Here is a 21,222-nt window from a genome sequence, read left to right on the forward strand (position 1 = left end):
CTCAAGAAGCCATGCGTGAAAACACACCAGAAGTCTTCCATTTTGGCTCAAAGCTTAACTTGCCATTGTTGTTTTCCGCCCCAGGGGCCCCAACCCGAGCAAAGTCCTGCAGCAGCTTCTGATGCTGCAGCCTGAGCAGCAGCTGAATATCTTCAACACGCTCACCACGCACTTGAAGGACAGAGGGCTGCTGCCCCCCACGGAGTGATGAGGGGGTGGCGACAGGAGAGTGTGTGTGATTGTACAACTATGTACTCAACAACAACACACAAGTGTGTCAAACTGAGGACTCTTCATCTGACTGGAACCCTGCGCTAGCTAAAAACAAAACAAACCAAAAAAAATGCTGTCAAAAATACTGAAAACAACAACAAAGTCTTCCGCCGGTTTTGGAGCACTGCATCCAGCCGCCATCTTTGACCAGGAAGTGGTCGAAGCCCACGTTGCACTGATCCAACAATGAATCAAGTTGGTTAGCGGACTAGCGCATGTGCTAACCGACGACCGGCCACTTTAGCCCGCACACTCAAGTCACCAAAGTAGACCACACACTTGCTATATGCTAATGTGCATAAAAAATGTTGAGCTAATATATAGCTACCCATGATAATATATGCAACAACAACAAAAATCTAACGTAGCATTTCAATGTAGCTCACTAGCATTCACACATTTAGTAAATTTGAACGTTTAGAAGGTGAAAAAAAGTTTTATATTTTAAGAGTAGTTAGACGAGAGCGTCAAATTACATAAAGTTAACAAAACTTTAGATGCTATAATAACGAGTATGTTCTGCACAGGGTGGGAAAATGCTAGCAACTAGCAGAGATACTAAAAGGCTATAAATTCATAGCTAAATTTTATAGTTTTATTTATGAGTAGTTGGACAGGGGCATAAGACACATAAGGCGACAAAACTTTAGACGCAATACAAGTTTCTTCTGCTAGGGAAGTTAGCAGTTTCTTGGCTGTTACTAGTTTTGACTAAATAGTGCTAGCTCATTCTACTAACAACATTTGAGCATGTGTGTGGCTGCAAAACGCTAAACTCTCCCTTTAGCATTTACTACTGAAGTTGAAGAAACACTAAAATGTTCCTACCGCTAATGACGCTAGCCGCACTGAGCGCCCCAAAATGCTAGCAGTTAGCAGAGATGCGAAAAGGATATACAGTAATTAAAATTACACTATTTTTAAAAATTAAAAGTAGTCACTCGTGTTCCTAATTTAGCTTCATTAGCCGCTCAGTCATTGGCTGATGAACAAGTTAATACTGTGACTTGCAGCACCGCTTTTTTAGAGTTTCTCATGCTACGCAAGTTAGCATTTTCTTGACTGCAAGTTTGTCACGTTAAACTACAAAGCACTCATTTGTTCAGCTACACTTGAGCATGTGTGTGTGTGTGGCATAAGGCTAGACTGGCTGCTGTGAAATTGCTAACCCGTTAGCATTGTACTACTGACGAATAAGAACTAAATGTTCTTACCCGCAATTGACGCGAGCCGCACTGATCGCTACTTTTTTTCTAGAGGCTTTTATTTCGTGACATCAAATATATTAAGGATGTTTTTGAATGTAGTTTGCCATGAAGACGATATTTTATGCAAAAGATGTGCAGTTAATATTTTATGCAAATTTTGTCCGAATGTCGATGCGATGTTATGGACAGGGAAAAGGTTTACCAAAGCATTTTTTTTGTTGTCGTGTTTTTTTTTGTTTGTTTTTTTTACTTCCTGCTGCTTTCTTCCAGATGAACTTCGAGTTTTTTTTCCTCCAGGACATTTATTTTTAAAGTTCTACTGGGACCAGACGAGGGTGCTTTATTGTGAAAGCACACCACTTGATTTTGAATATGTCAATATTCATATAAATCATACGGTGTAGGCTTTTCAGACCCAAATTTGAAAAAGTCAAAACGATACGAGGTGTGACAATTAAGAAACAAGACTCACAACTCGAAGCCAATTGGCCGACACATCTCAATGCTGATTTGTTCATTTATCTTGCTCTGCGTGGTTTGTTTTCAACAAACAAACAAAAATGCCGTAGACAGGCTAGCAGATGGCGTCGGTGTAGCCGTGTTATAACCATTGAAGCAAAGAATATTTGAACACAAACGGGGCTGCAACACATGAAGACAGATAATATAACAATACTCAGGCATGTATTCTTTATCCTTTGCGAAGAATGACTAAGATTACTGCAGCCTACGAAGGAGTTGTGACAATCTCGTCCGTCACCATTTACTGTATATCCGTATTTATGGATGGATGGGTTATACTACCCCCAGGTGGCCAAGGCCAAAAGGAGCAGCACAATATACATTAAATTGAAGCAAATAACTTTGCAAAAAACTATTTACATTCTATTTTATTCTGTAATTACTGTATCTGTTTTTAAATTACATTATTTAGTGCTGTTTTTGTTTAAAAAAAAAATGTTTTGGTGGCTGGAATGGATTCAATGTATTTCCATTCATTTTGATGGGGGAAGATGATTTGAGATACAAGTGTTTTGTGTTACAAGCGTGAAAAAAAGCACAGAGTGAGATAATGACATCATAAACATATGGTGGAAAGTGTCCAGATGTTGCAGAACACTGTGACAGCAGTCAGCCTTGTTTCTTTATCGTCACAATTTACACATAAACTTGAAAAATTTTGACTGACAATCTGCTCCCCAATTTTTTTATTTCTATTTTTTTTCCCCAGTTTGGGAAACCGTTTTAGGGAGGTTCTTTGAAGCCAAAAAGTAAATTATTGTAAAATTTAAAAATGTTTATATAACATTTACCCCCATAATGTGCATTTCAATTGTTCTCTTGACAGACTTGCACATTAGAAATTGATTATGATTGGGTGTAACATCGTTACATATGCCAGTTAACTCTTATTCTGTCTGTCTGTTGTTTTTTTTGTTTTTTAGAATAATTATTTCAGGAAAAAAAACGAACATTCAGTGGTGGTGTTGCTTTTTATTTATCATTCTGTGAATATTTAATTTGATGTTTATTATGGTGATGATGAAGGGGTTGAGATGAACACGGGGTAAATAAAGTCATTTTAAAACATTTGTATTGGGTGTTGTTGTAAAATGTTTATACAGAACAAAGAAAAAATACAGATATGAAATGTAGACATTTTGGAAAATGACAAATTACACACAAAGGTTTTTCGTACTTAAGCAGCGCAATCATTGTGAAGAACATTCCAGATGCCTAAACACAAATTTCTGAAGCTAACGTTACAATTGTCTACTCAATCGTAACAACAATAAAAAAGAAGACTTAATAATATAAAAAAGTATGAATACTCTTCTATACTCTAATATTTAAAGTGCTTTCTTTGACATCTTGAGTCATTTGTGGTCTATTTAACTGGAACAACAGAAAAAGTGCAATTTGACATTATTATGGCTTAATGATATTTCTTATTACTTCATTAATCAGTGTATCAGTTATTCTTAATTTTCACCAATCGACACAAAATTTGGTGGACATATCTATTGTGACAAGACGCACGAAAGAGTCTCAAAGACCCAGGTCCGGAATTGAATAGGAAGTAAGCCATTTTTGGTTAAAGCGGCTAGTTATGGTGAATTCCAAGGCTAATTAGTACTTTGTTCTAAAGGCTCTCCAGCAAAGATACCAAGTTCACCAATTGGGATGAAATTGGGTAGCCTCGCTGTAATACATGATAGTTAGTGTGATAGAAGTGTTTTTTTTTATTTTTCAGAAATAAGATTTTTATGGATTTTTCATAAATTTCATACAAATTCTGATGTGGGGGTTTATGTCTTTAGGCTCCATTTATCACTGCCGTGACTTTTTTCTGATTTGAGATTGGTTAAAATGTACAACATTAAAATGTTTTTAATGTAGCCTAGCCTTAAAACAAGACGGTGACTGGTGCATCGATGTTAACAAGTGTCATGTTCTGTCCAACAAGGTTGGTAACAGGAAATGGGAGTAACCGAAAAGAACTTTTGAAATGATCTATCTTGGTCCTGGTCATGAAAGCAGAATTCATAATCTTTGTGTTTAATCAAACTACATTTTTCTCACTCAATACATTTCCAAAGGTGCTCTTGACCTGAAATTTTCACCAGATGTTGGGAACAACCCAAGTAATCCATACATACAAAGAAAGTTGACCAGATAAGTTCAGAAATTGTGTAATAATGTGAAATGTCAGAGGGAAAAGTAATGAACACATGAAGGGAGGTGCAAAAAGGCATGAAAAGACGAGGCTACGAGGATGATGAAAATGAAACGAGGGTGGACAATTCAGCAGGATAATGATCCAAAACATACTGCCAAGGAAACTCTCAATTGGTTTCAAAGAAAAAATAAATAAAACCGCTAGAATGGCCCAGCCAATCAACTGGCTTGAATCCAATCAAAAATCTAGGCAAAGAACTGAAACTCAAGGTCCATAAAAGAAGCCCACGGAACCTTCGATTTGAAGACTGCTTGTGTGGAGGAATGGGCCGAAATCACACCAGAGCAATGCATGCAACTAGTTTCTCCATACAGGAGGCCTCTTGAGTCTGTCATAGCAAACAAAGCCTTTTGTTCAAAGTATTTTAAATAAATACCAGTTGGCGTGTTCAATACGTTTTCCCGGTTTTATTTCACATTTCTGTACCGCTTATCCACACTAGGGTCGCGGGCATGCTGCAGCCTATCCCAGGTAGCTAATTGGTCGCCAGCCAATTGCAGGGCACATAGAAACGAACAACCATTCGCACTCACATTCACACCTTTGGACAATTTAGAGTTTTCAATTAACCCATCATGCATGGTTTTGGACGTGGGAGGAAATCGTAGTACCCGGAGAAAACCCACGCAGCCACGGGGAGAACATGCAAACTCCACACAGGCCGGGATTTGAACCCCGGTCCTCAGAACTGTGAGGCAGACGGTCTAACCAGTCGGTCACCGTGTCGCCTTATTTCACATTATTACACAAAATTTAATTTCTTATCTTATTTGTTCTACTTTCTTTGTATGCATTGATTACTTGGGTTGTTCCCAACATATGGTGTCAATAGCACCTTTGGAAATATATTTAGTGAGAAAAATACTGACATGTTGAATACTTACTTCAGCCGCTATGTTTAAAAACTGATTCCTCCATGCTTTTTTTGTGAATGTCTGTCAATTAGTTGTGTTCAAATATGTATTTTAAGACAGATTTTTTTTTCTCAGCATTTTTTGGATTTAATTTTATGGGGGGACAATATACTTCCATCACAAATACATTTTTAGTGTTTTAAGCCTTCTACATCATTTCATTATCTTCAAGTTTTCCTGAAGTGACTTTCTTCTGGCTTATGAATCTGCTAAATGGACATCATTAAAACGTTTTTTAACGTCTCTTAAATTATTAGCACGGCCATGTAAACAAGCTTGTCAAGTCATGTATGTGTAACCATTTTTAAAAACAGATCTTTTTATGCGTGTTTTTTGGGATTTGAGTGTTTTACATCTTTTCCCGCCATTCATCGTTGTCATGACTTTTTCGAAACAGATTTTCTTTGACCTGATTTGCTAAAATGTTTTTAACATAGGCACTGTGTAGCGTTAAAACAGTTACTGGCGCACTGTGTCGTGTTTGCTTGAGCAAATGTTTAAAAACTGATTTCTCTGCCTTTTTTTTTTTTGTTAATGTCAGAATTATTATTTTTTTACTTTTATCTTCATTTCCCAACGTTACGAATTTTACAGCGACTGATGTTTTCAATTTAGCTAGCATGCCCAAGTTAACTAGCGCGTCAGTCAGTTGTTTCTAATATTTTACGTATTTAATGAAAAACAAATCTCCCACCTCAAATTTCCTTTTTAGCGTTTTAGGCCTTATTTGTCCATTCACCATTGTCAAGACTTTTCTTGGAGTGATGAAAATGGACAACATTTAAATGTTTTAACGTAGATACCGCTTAACGTTAAAACAACAATTAGCAGCACCAAAATGTTACAAAGCGCATTGTTTTAAATTCATTAGGCATGCATAGCGCGTCATACTACCGTAATTTCTCGTGTATGAAGCGTACCCACTTTGGGGGTCAAAGTTGACCTAAAAATTCTGGAAAACCCTTCAACCTATGTATAATGCATTTTTACAATGCAAGACTTTGCTTCTTCCCCTATGATCAAAACATGAAGTATTATCTGTATTTTGTTGTTTTTTTCAAAAAAAATATTCTGAAGTTGAGCACTATATTTGAACACGTAATACTTATTAATTTACTTGCTCTTATTTTGAAATACTACTTTTATTTAGTCAATGAGATAACACACAGTTGTGCTCATGTTTGATTATCCAGGCAGAATTTGGAAGATGGGTACAATTCTTTAAAGAAAACATCAAGGGGCCAGATTAATGGGATTCAAATTAAAGAGGCATTTCAGAAAAGCATTATCATTAAACAAAACATAACCATAAATAAATTAATGGTGGTTGTTGTTTAGTCTTATTAAAAAATAATAATAATTAACATTCTGCCAGGGTATGTAAACTTATGAGCACAACTCTACATATATGCAGTCATACGTACCCATGTCATATTGTGATGAAAGTGTAGACTACACCTTTCTCATAACCTCTAGGTGGTGGTGGCATATTGGAATGAAAGTGTGCAGCTTTTTCATAACCTCTAGTTGGCGGCATACATTTATAAAATGTGCAAGTTTTTTTCATTTTCCCCTATACCTATGTAGAAGCGCACTACTGACTTTTGACAATTTTGGGGGGGAAAAAATTACACGAGAAATTACAGTACTCAAACAACTAGATTATCAATGGGTTAAACTGCACCCTCGAGGTGATGTTTTCCTCGCCATTTTCCGGTTGTCTCCTTTGAGGACAAAACAGGCGTCTGAGCAGGGCGAGGGCGACTCGCACCATCAACCTGAGCAGCAGGAAGGCGAGCGGTGTGGCGATCTCCATGAGGTGGAAGATGGTGACACTGAAGCGGCTCAACACGCACGTGAGCAGGAAGGCGGCAAGGGCCACTGCCGGGTACAGTGCCAGCTTGGCCAGCATGAAGATGTGCTCGGGGCCGCCATAGCGCACGGCCGGCCGCAGCGTCTGCCGCCCGCCGCCCTGCAGCGCCGCCACCCAGGTGGCCAGCTGGAACACGCCGGCGCCAAAGACCAGGACGCAGCTGGCCTGCACGGCGCGCCGCTCATCACGGAGCGCGGCGCGAGGGAGCTCGTGAGTCAACCGGAAGGCCAGCGGCAGGCCGCCGACGAATGCCAGAGACAGCGTGTTCAGAAGGCCCATCACGCGTGTGGCCCGAGACACCTGCAGGAAGAGCGAGTGGTGCGCGAACCACAGCAGGCCCACGGTGGCGAAGGAGCCCAGGTAAGCTAGGTACTCGGGCCCGTACGAGCCCAGCGCCGCCACCAGGCTGTTGTTGAAGCGCTGCTGCAGCGACGCCGGCTCGGGGACGTTGTCCTCACTGCAAAACAAAACAATGAATTAGGGCTGTGGCATAATCAGTGTTTATTGTCGTCGCTGTAGGACGCAAACCCTGTTTGTCCAAATAAGGTCAAATTACAATTTTTTTCCCACAAATTTAAATCAAGAAAATGTTATCTATACTAACCAATTTAAAGTGTTAGAAATAGCTTGAGAACACATCTATTGACTGTTGGACACTTGCACGGTCTGCTAAGTGTTGTGAAACTCAATCTCTTCCCTCACTCTGCCACAGCCGTGCTTCATTATGTCGCCGCAAGATTAAAAATCTGGAAGTATTTTAGATTGTGGATTACCCATGTCAACCTGTCACGGCCTGACACTTCAACTTCAGGCGAGGCCATTTCCTCGTTGAACTACTGTCTTCTGGAGTGTCATTTTGCCTATATTGAAAGTCGGCATTTTTTTTAAAGCCAATAATGAGTGAAAATAGTGACATATTAAGGAAAGAACGCTATCCCATAAGTGCTTGCAGATTCATTTCCGAATATATATAAACAGGTTTCGTCTGCTCAATTTTGTATTGATTGCATCACAAATGAGATAAGAAAAGAGTTGACACAGGCGTTTCTGTAGGGTGTATTGCGTGACGTGCTAACTTTACTATACTTATGTGTAATGCACACTACTGAAATTAATTTTTTTGCGCATTATACACGAGAAATTACAGTAGCTGGCCTTCAAATAAAATGTGATTTTTCAGATTTCTGAGTGAGGATGACGATGCTAACCAAATATCCAGGATGAGGAGCGTGGCCACGATGGCGTAGACGCCATCACTGAAGGCCTCCACACGCTCCTTACTGAGCGGCTCACTGGGCAGGAAGCTGTACAACATCACCTGCTCCGGATCCTCCTCCACAGGACCTCAAAACCACACCCAAATCAATCACCCACTTTTAGTATTTATTATTAGACGTTACTTGAAAAGTCCTCGTTGGCAGAAATGAAGATGGAGGTGCCTACCGAGGAGTTTGTCCCGACACCACAGGACACCCCGCGAGATGTATGGAAGGAAGATGACCAGAGCCAGCAACACGTACGACTGACAAACACAAACAAAATCTACTTAGTGACTGCCTTGTCTGTCGCTAATGCTGACAAAGGAACAATACAGAACAACAGGACCTCGGGAACAACATCAGGAACACATGAGGTACTGCAAAGTCACATAAGGAAGAACATTGTCATTGGAAAAAGACCAACCACAAGTCAGGAACACAATAAGAACTTCACATAAGGAACAACTGCGTGGCATCAGAGACAATATTACATCAGGAACAACAACCTCACTTCAGGAAAAACAGCAACATCAAGTCAGGAAATACAGTATCTTTGTCAGGAACAGCAACCTCAAATTAGGAACAACAATATCAACGTTGCATCAGGAATAACATCATAAGGAACAACCAAATCATGCCAGAAACATCACATCAGGAACAACAACCTCCAGTCAGGTACAATAACATGTCAGGAAGAAGAATAACCTCATGTCAGGAACAAAACCGACATAATGCCAAGATGAACAGCAACCTCACGTCAAGAACATGTCGAACAACATCACACCAGGAACAACAACCACACGTCAAGAACAGCAATACGCCATTAGGAACAGCATATTTTTGTCAAGAAGAAAAACTTCAAATCAGGGACAACAATATCAACATCACATCAGGAATAACATCATCCGTCAAGAACAACAAAATGACGCCACGAACAACAACACATTAGGAATAGCAACGTCAAGTCAGGAACAACATCATGAACAACGCAAGTCAGGAAGAAAAGCCTCATGACAGGAACAACAAAAATCTCACATCAGGAAAAACATGTCAGGAAAAGCAACCTCACAACAGCAACAACAACATGACATCAGGAACAAGAATATATCAGGCAACAACGCAACCTTAAGTTAGTAACAACAAAATTAAATCAGGAACAACAACATCAAGTGAAGAAGAACATGCTAACGTGGCGAACAACTGCATCTCATCAGGAATCACAACCTCACAAAGGTCAACAGCACAATTGGGACAACATCAAATCATGAACAGCAACATCACATCAAGAACAACATCAAGCCAGGAACAAGCTCATATCAGGAAAACAAAAAAACTCACATCAGAAATAACTACATCACATCAGGAACTGCAACCTCACAATTGGCAACATCACGACGGGAAAAAGATCAAGTCAGGAACGGCAACATCACTTAAAGACCAACAACATTAAGCCCGGAACAACCTCATCTCAGGAAAACAAAAAAACTAATATTAGGAACAACTACATGCTATCAGGATCTGCAACTTCACAAACAGAAATATCAGGCCAGGAACAACAACATTGTTTCTGAAACAAGAACATCAAGCCAGGGAGGCGGGACCTACCAACTGGTAGCAGAAGAATGAGCAAAGTCCAGCCAAGAGACACATGAGAGGAACCCTGAGGAGGACTTTGAGGATGTGACGTTTGTACACCGAGTGATCCTCACTCGCTCTGATCTGATCCTGGAGCAGGAACGGACGGCCGAAGGCATACAACACGATCACCGACTGAACAAAAACAACAACAACGTCAGTGACAACTCAAGCTTGGAGATGCCGATGCTAATGCTAAGGGAAGACCTGAATGACGCCGATGACCATCACACAGCCGCAGAATAGAAGAATTCCCAGGATGTGCGAAGGAAAGGTCGCCATCAGCGAAAACTGCACAGAGCAGAAAACATCTGCTGTTATGCCGTCAGTGATGTCGTCTGTCAATGAATGGCGAGACGGATACTGACCGTGTACGGCAGCAGGGTGATCAGCATCATGCATGCCTGAAACACCACACAGGAACAAGAACACATCAGGAACAGCAATATCATGCCAGGAACAAGAACACTATCCACATTGCTCTACTTACGAGGTTAAGCAAGGCCAGAGTGTCGTCGATCCGAACGATCACCTGAAATAACCTGTAACAAGAACATGTAAAAAAGGAACAAGATCAAGTCAAACAGGAACTACAAAATGTCACATAAGAATACACAAAGGACAAATACTTTAGTTGTACTGACGAGTCAGGTCAAAAAAGCTCAAGAATGAGACAAAACTGGAGCAAGAACAAGTCACATAAGAAATGAAAGATGACAAATAGTCGGACAAGAGCAAGACTGGTAAAAAAGGAATAAGAACAAGTCAAACTGAAACAGAATGAGTTAAACAGGGACAAGAACAGGATCTAAAAAAAAATTAATCACAAGGAAAAAAATGCCACAAATACTGTAGTTGGGTTGGAGAAAAACGGGTAAAAAGGAACCAGAAAAAGAAAAACTGGAGCAAGAACAACACAAATAGGAACAAGAACAAGTCAAAACAGGAACCACAAAAAGTCACATAAGAAATGAAAGGTGACAAATAGTTTGACAGGAACAAGACAGATCAAACAGGAACAACTCAAACTGGAACAAAATACAAGTCAAATATGAACTACAAAAAAATAAAGGACAAAGAGTCGAGCAGGAACAAGACCGGTCCAAAAAGAAGAACGATGTTGTAGTTATTCTTCTCCACCTGATGTGCGCCGCCCAGGCCACAGTGACTATGAGGAAAGTCATCAGGTATACGGCCATCTTGGTGCCCAGCAGAAGCTGAAGGTTCTCGTCCAGCTCCTTCAAATGGAGACTGCGTTACCACGGCAACACTTGACAACGATTATCATGTCACGTGTTACCTTCTCATCCTCCATCTTGGTGTGGGCCACGGGAAGAATCTGCACGCACGCACACGCACATCCACACACACGTTAATGTTGCTCATGTTGGCCATATTGGACTGAAAGGACGCAAAAAGATCAAGACAGAGAAAGATCTCACATAAGCCATTTTGAGCTATAACAAAGGAATAATAAAATGATAGTGCTATGATAAAACACCTCATTTTAGCCATGCTGAAAACAATGACAAAATGTTTTTGTGTTTGGGAATGTGCAGCCATATTTATACCCCCAAAGGGTTTAGGTTTTTTTTTTTTTTTTTGCCTTCAAAAATATTAAAATGACTGTGGGTGAGGAGGATAAATTGAGTGAATGTCGCAGAGTTGAACAGGGAAAATCGCAAGACTGCCTCAAAGACATTTTCTCACAGGTATGTATAAAATGTTTGCTTTGGTTGTCTTTTTAGTAATTTATCAAAACAATAATGGCTAGCCTGCTAGCGAACGTCAGTTCGATGCACCCTATCCATTTCATCATCAAAAGAACATTTGTGCCGTTAATCCGTGCATCAGAAAAGTCAATTAATTAGCCAGTCCCTCAATGATCATAACTATGTATAAGCACAGCAAATTGGACGGATGGAATAATTGTTTAGAGACCTTAGCTTAAAATGGTCCAAAATCCTCAGAATTTCAGCCTCTCAACAGTAAATATCCTCAGATTTCTGCAGTACTCCATGAAAGCAGATGATTATCTTTGAGTTTAATCAAAATAAGACATTTGAAAACATTTGATTTTACAAACCCCAATTCCAATACACTTTTGACGTATGAAATGTAAATAAAAACAATACAATAATTGAATACACTATAAAGACAAGATATTTAATCTACACACTGATGAACTTTTTGTGTGCGTGTGTGTGCAAATATTGTCTCATTTTGAATTTGATGCCTGCAACATGTTACAAAAAAGCTGGGACAGGGCCAATAAAAGACTGAAAAGTTGAGGAATGCTTGGGGGGAAAAAAACACACACAAAAAACAAAACAAACAAAAAACTTTTTGGAACCTTCCACAGGTGAACAGGTTAATTGGAAACAGGAGGCACACCGCCAAAAGGCTCATTTGTTCACAAGCAAAGATGGGGTGCGGTTCACCACTGGGTGAACAACTGCGTGAGCAAATAGTCCAACAAGTTACGGACGTTTCTCAAAGTGCAATTGTTCAGAATTCAGGGATTTCATCATCTACGGTCCATGTTAAGGCCCCGCAGAACCGCCATTGTATTGTAGTCTTTGACTTTCCCGCCGTTGGCAAGACCCGCCCACTTGTATTACGTCACCGTCGCAACAACTGTCCGGCCAGCCATTGATTTGCGTGTCTTCCGCCGTCTTACCATGACGGTGGCGATGATGGAGAGCAGCGCGTCGCTGTAGGCCAGCAGTCGGTGGGAAGACTGCGTGCCTCCGTGGGCTCCCTCCTCCTCGACGTCGACCGAGGCGGCCAGGAGGCTCTCTGTGGAGACAGTAGAGGCGGGCCGCTCCTCTCCCTGCTCCTCTTCCGCCGCGTGGTCGTCGTCTTCGTCTTCGTGTCGGCCCATCGCGGAGCTCGTCGGGCCGCCGCTGTGTTTGCAAACAACCTTTTAGGGGGCGGGGCAATCGGATGCGGAAGTGCCAGACATCAGCAATGGCGCGTCATGGTAAATAGTTTCCCGACGAGATCGACGTCTCACGCACTCGATTAAAATTACTCAGTTGTGAAAGTAAAAGCTTTTTGATCTACTAAAAGCACAAGTAAGCCTCATTGAATTATCAGTTGTTGTTTTTTAATCATTACTAACAGGAAAATGTTGTTGTAGTGTCATCTTTCTGCCTCTAGAGAGAGGCAGCGGTCTAGCTGAGTGGACATCTTTTGTGTACAAATGTATTTAAAAAAATAGAAGGGAACGATACAAATTATTGAGTTGAATTTTTACATAATTTATATATGTATATTATAATTTAAATAACTAGACACACAATAATGACCATGTGATTCATTTAAATATGATGCGACGTCTCAATATTAAAAATGGCGTCATAACAAAAAATACAACTTCGAAAAAGCGAATGTATTTTTCAAGGTTACAACTTGTTTTCTCTCTCTCTCTTTTTAAACTTTATAATGCATTTGATTTATTTGATCTCTCTGGACACTCAGACTCTAAACGTCAGGAAAAAAATTAATACAAAAAAAAATACACAGCAACAATCAATACATAATCATGTTGCTTTTTGAGGTTATCGTAGCACGTTAGCTCGGAGGAATAGGGGCCCCTGTGGATTGGTCGCCTCGGCGATGATGTCATCCTGACAGCTGTGATCTGTCCACGCTGCTCTACTAATTGCTGTTTAATCTGCGTTGCACTTAAGAAGCAGCTGCAGACACACACACATACAAAAAAGTCACTTTTAATGGAGGCTAAGACCAGATGATCCGGATGGCGAGGGCCGCACGGTGACACGGTCGGGAGCCCGTCAGAGCAGGAAGGCTTTTGGGAAGCAGGGATGGGGCGCAGCTTCAGTTTCACATCCTGGTTGAGGAGGATACAAGTGAAATTGATATGATTCAAGTCACTCACCTTTTGCGGGCTTTAATTTTTATTATTACAGCAGACAAATCACCTTTTTTTTCTGTTTTTATTTTATTTAATTTTTGATGGGGGGCGGGGGGGCTTTAATACATGTTATACCAACCTTTTTGGGGGCTTTCATTGTGCATTCGGCATTCACACATTGTTATTGTTTTTAATACTATTCAAGAAACTAAATCACCGTTTTGGAGTTTTTAATTCTTATTATTCAGGCAAGTAATTTGCCTTTTTGGGGGCTTTAATTCTTATTATTCCACAACTATATTGCCTTTTGGACTTCTTACTACGACAGTGAATTTCTTACTATTCTGGCCTTTTGGGGTGATGTTAATGGGGTGTCTTTAATCCATGTTATTGTGTCCCTTTGGAGGCTCTAATTCTTATTATTCTGGCAATTAAATTGCCTTTTCGGGGTCTGCAATTCTTTGTATTATTCTGGTAACTAAAACTCCTTTTTGGAGCTTTTGATATTATTTTTCAAGCAACTACATCAGCTTTTTGGAGACTTCATTTCTTATTATTCCACAACCGAATAACATTTTTGCGTGGACTTCTTTTTATTAGTGCAGCAAATAAATTGCCTTTTCAAATTTTTAATTTGGTTTATTATTCTGACCTGGGGAGCTTTAATTCTTATTATTTCAGCAGCGAGATCACCCTTTGTGGTGCTTTATTTGTTAATATTCCAATCATCTTTTTGTAGGCTTTAATTCAAATTATTCTATGAACTAAATCACCTTTTGGGGTGCTTTAATTCTTATTATTCTGTTTTTGTGGTGTGAGTGGATTAATAAGAATATCTAAAGTTTAGATCTTTTCATTACTATCGCACCAAAATTGCCTTTTTTTTCGGTGGGATTTAGTTCTTATTATTATTCACCTTTGTGGGATTTTTATTCGTAATATTCCCGGTTAATATATTGGATTTTGAATGCAAAGATTGTATCTTAAGAGTTGACGTTCCACTCCTTAGGTTGTGTTTTTGTTGTTTGTTATGCTGTTTTCGCGTGGAATTAGAGTGGCTGGACATTACATTACCACACGCACGCACACAGAAACATACATGCACACACACAGCTGTAATCCAGAAACAGCACAGGCGCTAAACCATCAGACGTCATTGCAATCCAGTGGATTTGTAGCGTGTGTGTGTGTGTGTGTGTGTGTGTGTGTCACTGGAGTATGAAATGATGAGGGGGGAAAGTGTCAGAGGATGACGAAAAACGGAAGATGACCCGCTGTATTAAAGTCAGACGACAGTTGCATGAACAGAATAATCCATAAATCTCTCAATCACATGTGGATTTGCTTCACCAAAGGTTATCATGGAGAAAAAAATGTTCATAATCAGAAAAGTACAGTGGCGTATGGCCTCCACGTAGCCACGTAACTGGGCTGCGACAGCACGCTGACAAACCTCGTCTTCATATCTGTGACTACGACTGCGTGCACGCGCAAACACTATGTGCGCTAAGTCCAAATGGCGTCCACCATATGTAAAGGCTGAATATCGTGAAATACTTATGAACTAAATGCAGTGTGGCAGCAGTTGCAGCTCTTGTCAGAATAAAGTAAGTAGTATGTTATTCTTTCATTCGTTGTGATTCGGTCCCGAAAACTCTGATTTGGCCTTAGTTTTTTTTCCTGGTCGACTTGAATGCCAATTCGAGTCACCACCGATTCGTGAAGAGCCCTAGTGGTCACAAAATGAATTCAATGCGTATGTTCTTTTGGTCCTGATAAATTACCCCAAAACAAATTTTTAGGGCTCGGTTCCCGTGATTGAGGAACTTTTGTGGTTTCCAGTCAGATGTGTTCAGCATCCCAAAGGTTCTAATGTACAACTCTCTCGGCTCAGGATGTCAAACCATATCAACTCTCTTACGAACGCACCACACTTACATAAGTAAGCACTTACATCAAAATGTCACTTTTTGTTCAGATTTCCCCCCTATGGGAAATAATGGCAATAGCAATACAGTGAACCCCCGCCATAGATGTGAATGTGAGTGCGAACGGTTGTTTGTTTGTATGTGCCCTGCGATTGGCTGGCAACCAGTTCAGGGTGTACCCCGCCTCCTGCCCGATGATAGCTGGGATGGGCTCCAGCACGCCCGTGACCCTCGTGAGGAGAAGCGGCTCAGAAAATGGATGGATGGAGGCTAAAACACACACACACACACGTTATGTAATGGCATCAAGCCGAGTGTGTGTGAACAAGGAAGTACACTGTGTATGCACATAAACACTGAAGCACGAGGACGGAATTAGCCAGCTGGGAATGTCGTTGTGTGTTTTTACTGTGATTACTTTTTCCTTTTTCCTTAGAAAAAGACAACTTTTTCCGAAGATAAAGGAATAAATTAATTCAAGATTAAACAACTTTATTGTCAAAATATTGTCTTTTTTCTCGAAAAATCAGACTATTGTCATAAAATAGCTACTATGACTTTTTTTCTTGAAGAATATGACTTGTTTTAAACTTGAAACTTTTTCTTGAAAGAAAAAATCATTATTCTCAAAATAATATGACCTTTTTCAAAAAGGTGTAAAAAATATGACTATTGTCATTACTGTTTCATTAATGCATTTTCATTAATTGATTAAGTAAATATTCCTTTATTTTGATTTTCTTGTCTTTTTTATAATCTTTTTATTTACCCTTTATTAAATTATTCAAATGAATACACTTTTAAATTAGTGAATGCATTTTTAATTACTTATTTTTTTTTTAGGATTATTTCTTTTTTCTTGAGAGGATAAAATTCAGTCTCATGATGTTACAACATTTTTCCAAGAAAAAAAGATGCTTGCCTCTAAAAATACTTTTTTTTTTTTTCATGAAAGATTTTCACTTTTCTGTTCAGAATAAGATGACTCGCTGGCTTAGCCCCCCTTGTGGCCCGCCCTTCCTCCATGTGCCAGCTCAGCAACTCCGTACACCCGTTGACTAACGTGCATGTGATATGATGGTGTTCATTCACCAATACGTGATAGAAACATCCTAGACTTTACTTGTGCTGGGATCACTAACGACAACACAGGTTATACTAACGTATCAATTCACAGGTTCTTCCAGGTGTTTCGACACTAAAAAAAGAATCCCACCGCACCAGTCGTCAGTAGCACTGCCTTGCTCATTTCCCACATCCTGTCCTGCCTTTTTATGTCCTCTCTTATCTTATCTTATGGCATGTCCTCACCGGATGTGTCACTCGTAAGATAGCTTTTTTGGTCCTCTGAAAAGTACGACTTTATACTCATACAAGAATGGCTTTTTCTTTGAAAAATATTATTTTATTGTATTTTGAAAAAGTATGCCTTTTTCTCTCGAAAAATACCATGACTCTCAAATATGAATTTTTTTTCTTGGGAAAAAAAGACTTAATTATTTTACTTTATTCTTATAACTTTGCAAGAAATTGAATTTATTGTATTATAGTATAATATCTAATATTTTTCCTTGAAATACAACTTTTCTCTTGTAAAATTGTACTCCTTTTTTTAATGAAAACTTTATAGCGACCTTGTATCTCAAGAAAATACAGCCTTTTGTCATAATTGCAATTTTCTTTCTCGAAAAAAATCCAATTTGATTCTTTTAAGATTACGACTTTATTATTATTATTTTTTTAAATGCTACTTTTTGAATTGCGCATGGTAGAATCGGTCTTGGTGGTCCGCCTGATTAACAATAGGCTCGTCCAATAGTATTTGACGTCCCTTCCCCGCTCTCTCTCTCTCTCTCTTTCCCTCAATCCATGCAGGAAATGAATTTGCTTGGGTGATTTTTTCCTTCGCATTTGGCCGGCCGCGTTAAGCCGATTAACTTCAATAACGTGCTGTGTGCTAATCTCATTAAAACTCGGCTTAGCATATGAATATCGAGCATTATTCTTATTATTACTCGCTTTTGTAAGAACGCACACACGGCACATTCCGCAAATGTCCTGTTGCACTTTATGGACGCTGTTTGACCTTCTTTCAACTTTCAAACGACAGTCGTGCAAATTTCATTTGCATTGCTACGGGCTAACATGCTAACGTAGCTCGGGTTTTGTGCTTGCTGTCACATGGTTGGATTAATGAAAAAAAAAATGGTTTCATCAAAAGTTGTTCAATCTACTTAGCAGGTTTGAAAAGTCACTGGGCTTCATTGGTCTGAGCTGACATGGGAGGAAACCCACCCAGGCACGGGGAGAACATGCAAACTCCACACAGGCGAGGCCGGGATTTGAACCCCGGTCCTCAGAACTGTGAGGCGGATGTGCTGACCAGTCGTTCACCATGCCGGCTACGAAAAACGTTTATTTAGGAAAAAAAATATTAACAGATTCTGAAGTGAACATTAAAAAAAACCATGACTTTTTCTTGGAAACAATATATTAAAAAGATTACATTTGTATTTGAAAGACATTTTTTCATGTAAAAATTGTGTATTTTACATATTTATTCACTTCTTTAGACTTAAATCCAAATGTATCTGAAAAAGAAAACTCATAAAAACATGAATTATTTAAAATAAAAGAAACAAATTTAAAGAAAAAAACACAACAGTTTTTCTCCAAAATACAACTGTAACACCAGTATAAAGTCCTACTACCATGGCTTGTATATTGTTGATCCTGCTGTACGAAGCGTTATGATAATAGAAATAAGAAGAATAAAGCTCAGGCTAGGCTCATCATCATGAATAAAGCATGAGGCTTTTGTACAATACAATGACCCTCGCACAAACATGCACACACGTCCACAAAGACAATTTGATCTTCTTCGCCCGAAGCGTTTACTCAACGCGTCAATTGGACGAGTGTCTTGTCTTTTGTGCGCAGTCGTGATAAGCGACGTCGTTTCGCTTTGATGCGAAGTGGCAATGTGACAGAAAAATAATTTAAATCAATAAAAATGTGTCGTGAACGTCCTCTGATGATGATAACATTTGTGCTTTGCCCCCTCCCCCAAAATATCATAATATTCGCAACCGGACGAGGAAGTGGCTGCGTGTTAATCTTTCTTAGACGTTTTATGGCCTTTCACTATTGGTTTGTTTGGAATATTTTAATTCATGGTAACACCATGGAAGCAATATCTTAATGTTCCTGTGTGACATTTGCTCATTAAAGATGACTTCATCAAAGACAGAAAAATGGAAATTAGGTCTCAAGACAGACAAAGAAAATGGAAGACGAATGACTAACAAGCTCCTGTTAGCTGCAAGTAATATATCATTTTGGAACAAATGGACTGAGAGTTACTACAGATAATGTTTTCAAATTATCCATCCATCCATCTTCTTGTTGTCTGTAAAATAAAAATAGGATTTCATTCCGAGATCTCACTCATCTTGAAATATTTTTAAAACAAATTCAGTCGTGCGTCGCGTTCATGAAATGAGATTGTTTAAACAGCCTTGCAGAATAAGCAGCTGGATCCTCCAATTTTCTTTTTAAACCTAGCTTTTCTCGCCAAATATTCAATTTATTTCTCCCAAAAAGTAGTTCTTTACTCAATAGTATTTTACTGGTTTACTAAAAAAAAAAAAAAAAAAAAAAACCCATATCTTTTTCCTCAAAAATTGAAAATGTTCCTTAAAAATTCAACTTATTTCTCAAACAAATAAGACAAACATCCTGATCTTTTTCTCCCTCCCCAAAATAAGAAATACTAGTTTTCCTTTGAGAAAAAAACACATTAACACTATTCTCGTAAGATTATGATTTGAAATTGTGACTTGTTCTATTAACTTCCACTATTTGGCTTCATGGGAGGATGATTTTAGTTGGGTGGCACCGTGAGGTCCAACTGGACCTTTCAAAGAATGTTCCAAACTTCATATATTCATAGATATATTTTGTCTTTTTTTTCACACTCGTGTTCCATTATAAATTTGAACCGCTCGGCCACGTCTTCGCTCTATTTAGACGTCAGAAGAAAAAGAAAGTACCTCAGATGAGGTCACCGTCTGTGCTCCTTGTCCACTCTCTTGAGAAGGTCCACGGAGACCTAAAATGGACGCTGGCCCGCTTCCCCTCCTTCACCATTATGTAAAACCTTAAGGTTATGTAATCGCGCGTGTGTGCGCGCGCCGCCGGACTTGATGTTGACAAGCTGTGATGCTGAGCTGTTTCCCATAGACACAGACTTGAACCCAGCACCTTCTCGCTGTGAGGCCACCAAGCGAAATCCACTGCTTCACCCGTGTGAACATAACATGAACATTTACTTATGCACACACAGAAACACACGACAAAACACAGCTGCTCAGACTAATTAGAAAACAGTGACTGTGTGTGTGTGTGTGTGTTCATGCGTCAATTACGTTTTGCCACCTGCTCCAGCGCTAGCAGCTAGCAGGTGAGAAAATGTTTGGAAAAAATGCTAACGACATGTGAAACAATAAAGAGATGTTTAAAGAACAATGAGTAACAACAGTGGCAGGCCGCGGAGTCGCTTCGGGTCATGAAGGATTACTCCACCAGACACGCTAGACCAGTGGTGTCCAAACTGTGCTCCGCAAGCCATGAGGGCCCGCCGTCCATTTTTTTTGTGGCCCGCGGCATGTACTACAGATAACATTGAACACAGCCCGCAACCCTAATTTGCACGAAAAGAAATAATTTTATTTTCAAAACGGCGGTATCGTTGGAAAGCTTGCTAAACGCAGAAACAGATAACATATAATAATGATGAACTTTAAGTAATTATGAGAAGCCAAGGGCCAAAGTTGACAAAAAAAATAATGGTCAAGAGCCAAACAGTTGGCAGGTGGCAGTCAGGTGATGTGTGGTTTTGTTTGGCACTCAAACACACATTAAAAAAATAAGTTTCAAGAATGAAGAAACACTCTGTAAGTTGTTCAAATACACAGGAAGGAATAAATAGAGCACAGTTAAGAAGCATTTGTAGTTGATCAAATTCCTTAAGTTAGCATTGCAAGCGGCGGAAAATATGAGCCATCATGGTGGGTCAGAATAATATCACAAGCGACCTGGAGGGTCCAAAAAATGTGTCTGCATATCGACCAATGTACGTCACATTTGGCAGAGGCGTGGAAAAATATATAATACACATTACAATATGGATTTGGAAATGTTGAAGTTTTCGAGGGGGGTTTGTCAAATTAAAATTTGGGAAATGTTCTCCGAGAATTGTAAGGTGTGTACTTGCTCTAAAGAGAAATTTCAAAGTCCTGATTAAAACTAGGTGTTCCACGTCATCAGCAGTGGTGTCGGGGTTCGGTGACTCGTGCGGGTTTAGCGTGTTTAATCATTTAAAGTTGAAGGATTTCAAAGATCCTTCGATTTTTCCGTATCCTCAGAGAAATAAGTTTGAACACCCCTGCACTAGACCAATACGAATGATGTACAGCGGTGAGTACAATGGAAATGGACCAGAGCAGGCCAC

The 21,222-nt window shown here is 39.5% G+C and overlaps 2 protein-coding genes across 2 annotated transcripts in view; one reads left to right on the top strand and one right to left on the bottom strand.

The window, feature by feature from the left end:
• Positions 1–3,073, top strand: part of cds1 (CDP-diacylglycerol synthase (phosphatidate cytidylyltransferase) 1) — a 19,870-nt gene extending 16,797 nt beyond the window's left edge. The window contains exon 13 of the mRNA XM_061672728.1: positions 85–3,073. Coding sequence (XP_061528712.1) covers positions 85–208 — 124 coding nt within the window. The 3' untranslated portion in view covers positions 209–3,073. The remainder of the gene's footprint in view (positions 1–84) is intronic.
• Positions 2,961–12,833, bottom strand: tmem175 (transmembrane protein 175). Its single transcript, XM_061672727.1, has 10 exons — positions 12,583–12,833; positions 11,203–11,241; positions 11,043–11,140; positions 10,393–10,444; positions 10,271–10,306; positions 10,110–10,193; positions 9,873–10,037; positions 8,452–8,530; positions 8,217–8,352; positions 2,961–7,465 (listed from the first exon to the last, which is right to left on the bottom strand). The coding sequence occupies exons 1-10, from the start codon at positions 12,784–12,786 to the stop codon at positions 6,793–6,795; spliced, it is 1,566 nt and encodes a 521-aa protein (XP_061528711.1). The 5' UTR covers positions 12,787–12,833; the 3' UTR covers positions 2,961–6,792.
• Positions 12,834–21,222: the final 8,389 nt, after the last annotated feature.

This window comes from Phycodurus eques, chromosome 3 (assembly GCF_024500275.1).
Source record: "Phycodurus eques isolate BA_2022a chromosome 3, UOR_Pequ_1.1, whole genome shotgun sequence".
NCBI classification, from domain to species: domain Eukaryota; kingdom Metazoa; phylum Chordata; class Actinopteri; order Syngnathiformes; family Syngnathidae; genus Phycodurus; species Phycodurus eques.

Bases quoted from the DNA above. Each gene is read 5' to 3' on its own strand.
- tmem175 (XM_061672727.1), bottom strand. From the start codon at position 12,786: ATGGGCCGACACGAAGACGAAGACGACGACCACGCGGCGGAAGAGGAG. The intron at 8,531-9,872 runs GTAGGTCCCGCC...TGTGTTTGTCAG, and splicing joins CATTCTTCTGCTACCAGTTG to TCGTACGTGTTGCTGGCTCT. The intron at 8,353-8,451 runs GTAGGCACCTCC...TGTGGTTTTGAG, and splicing joins GTGTCGGGACAAACTCCTCG to GTCCTGTGGAGGAGGATCCG.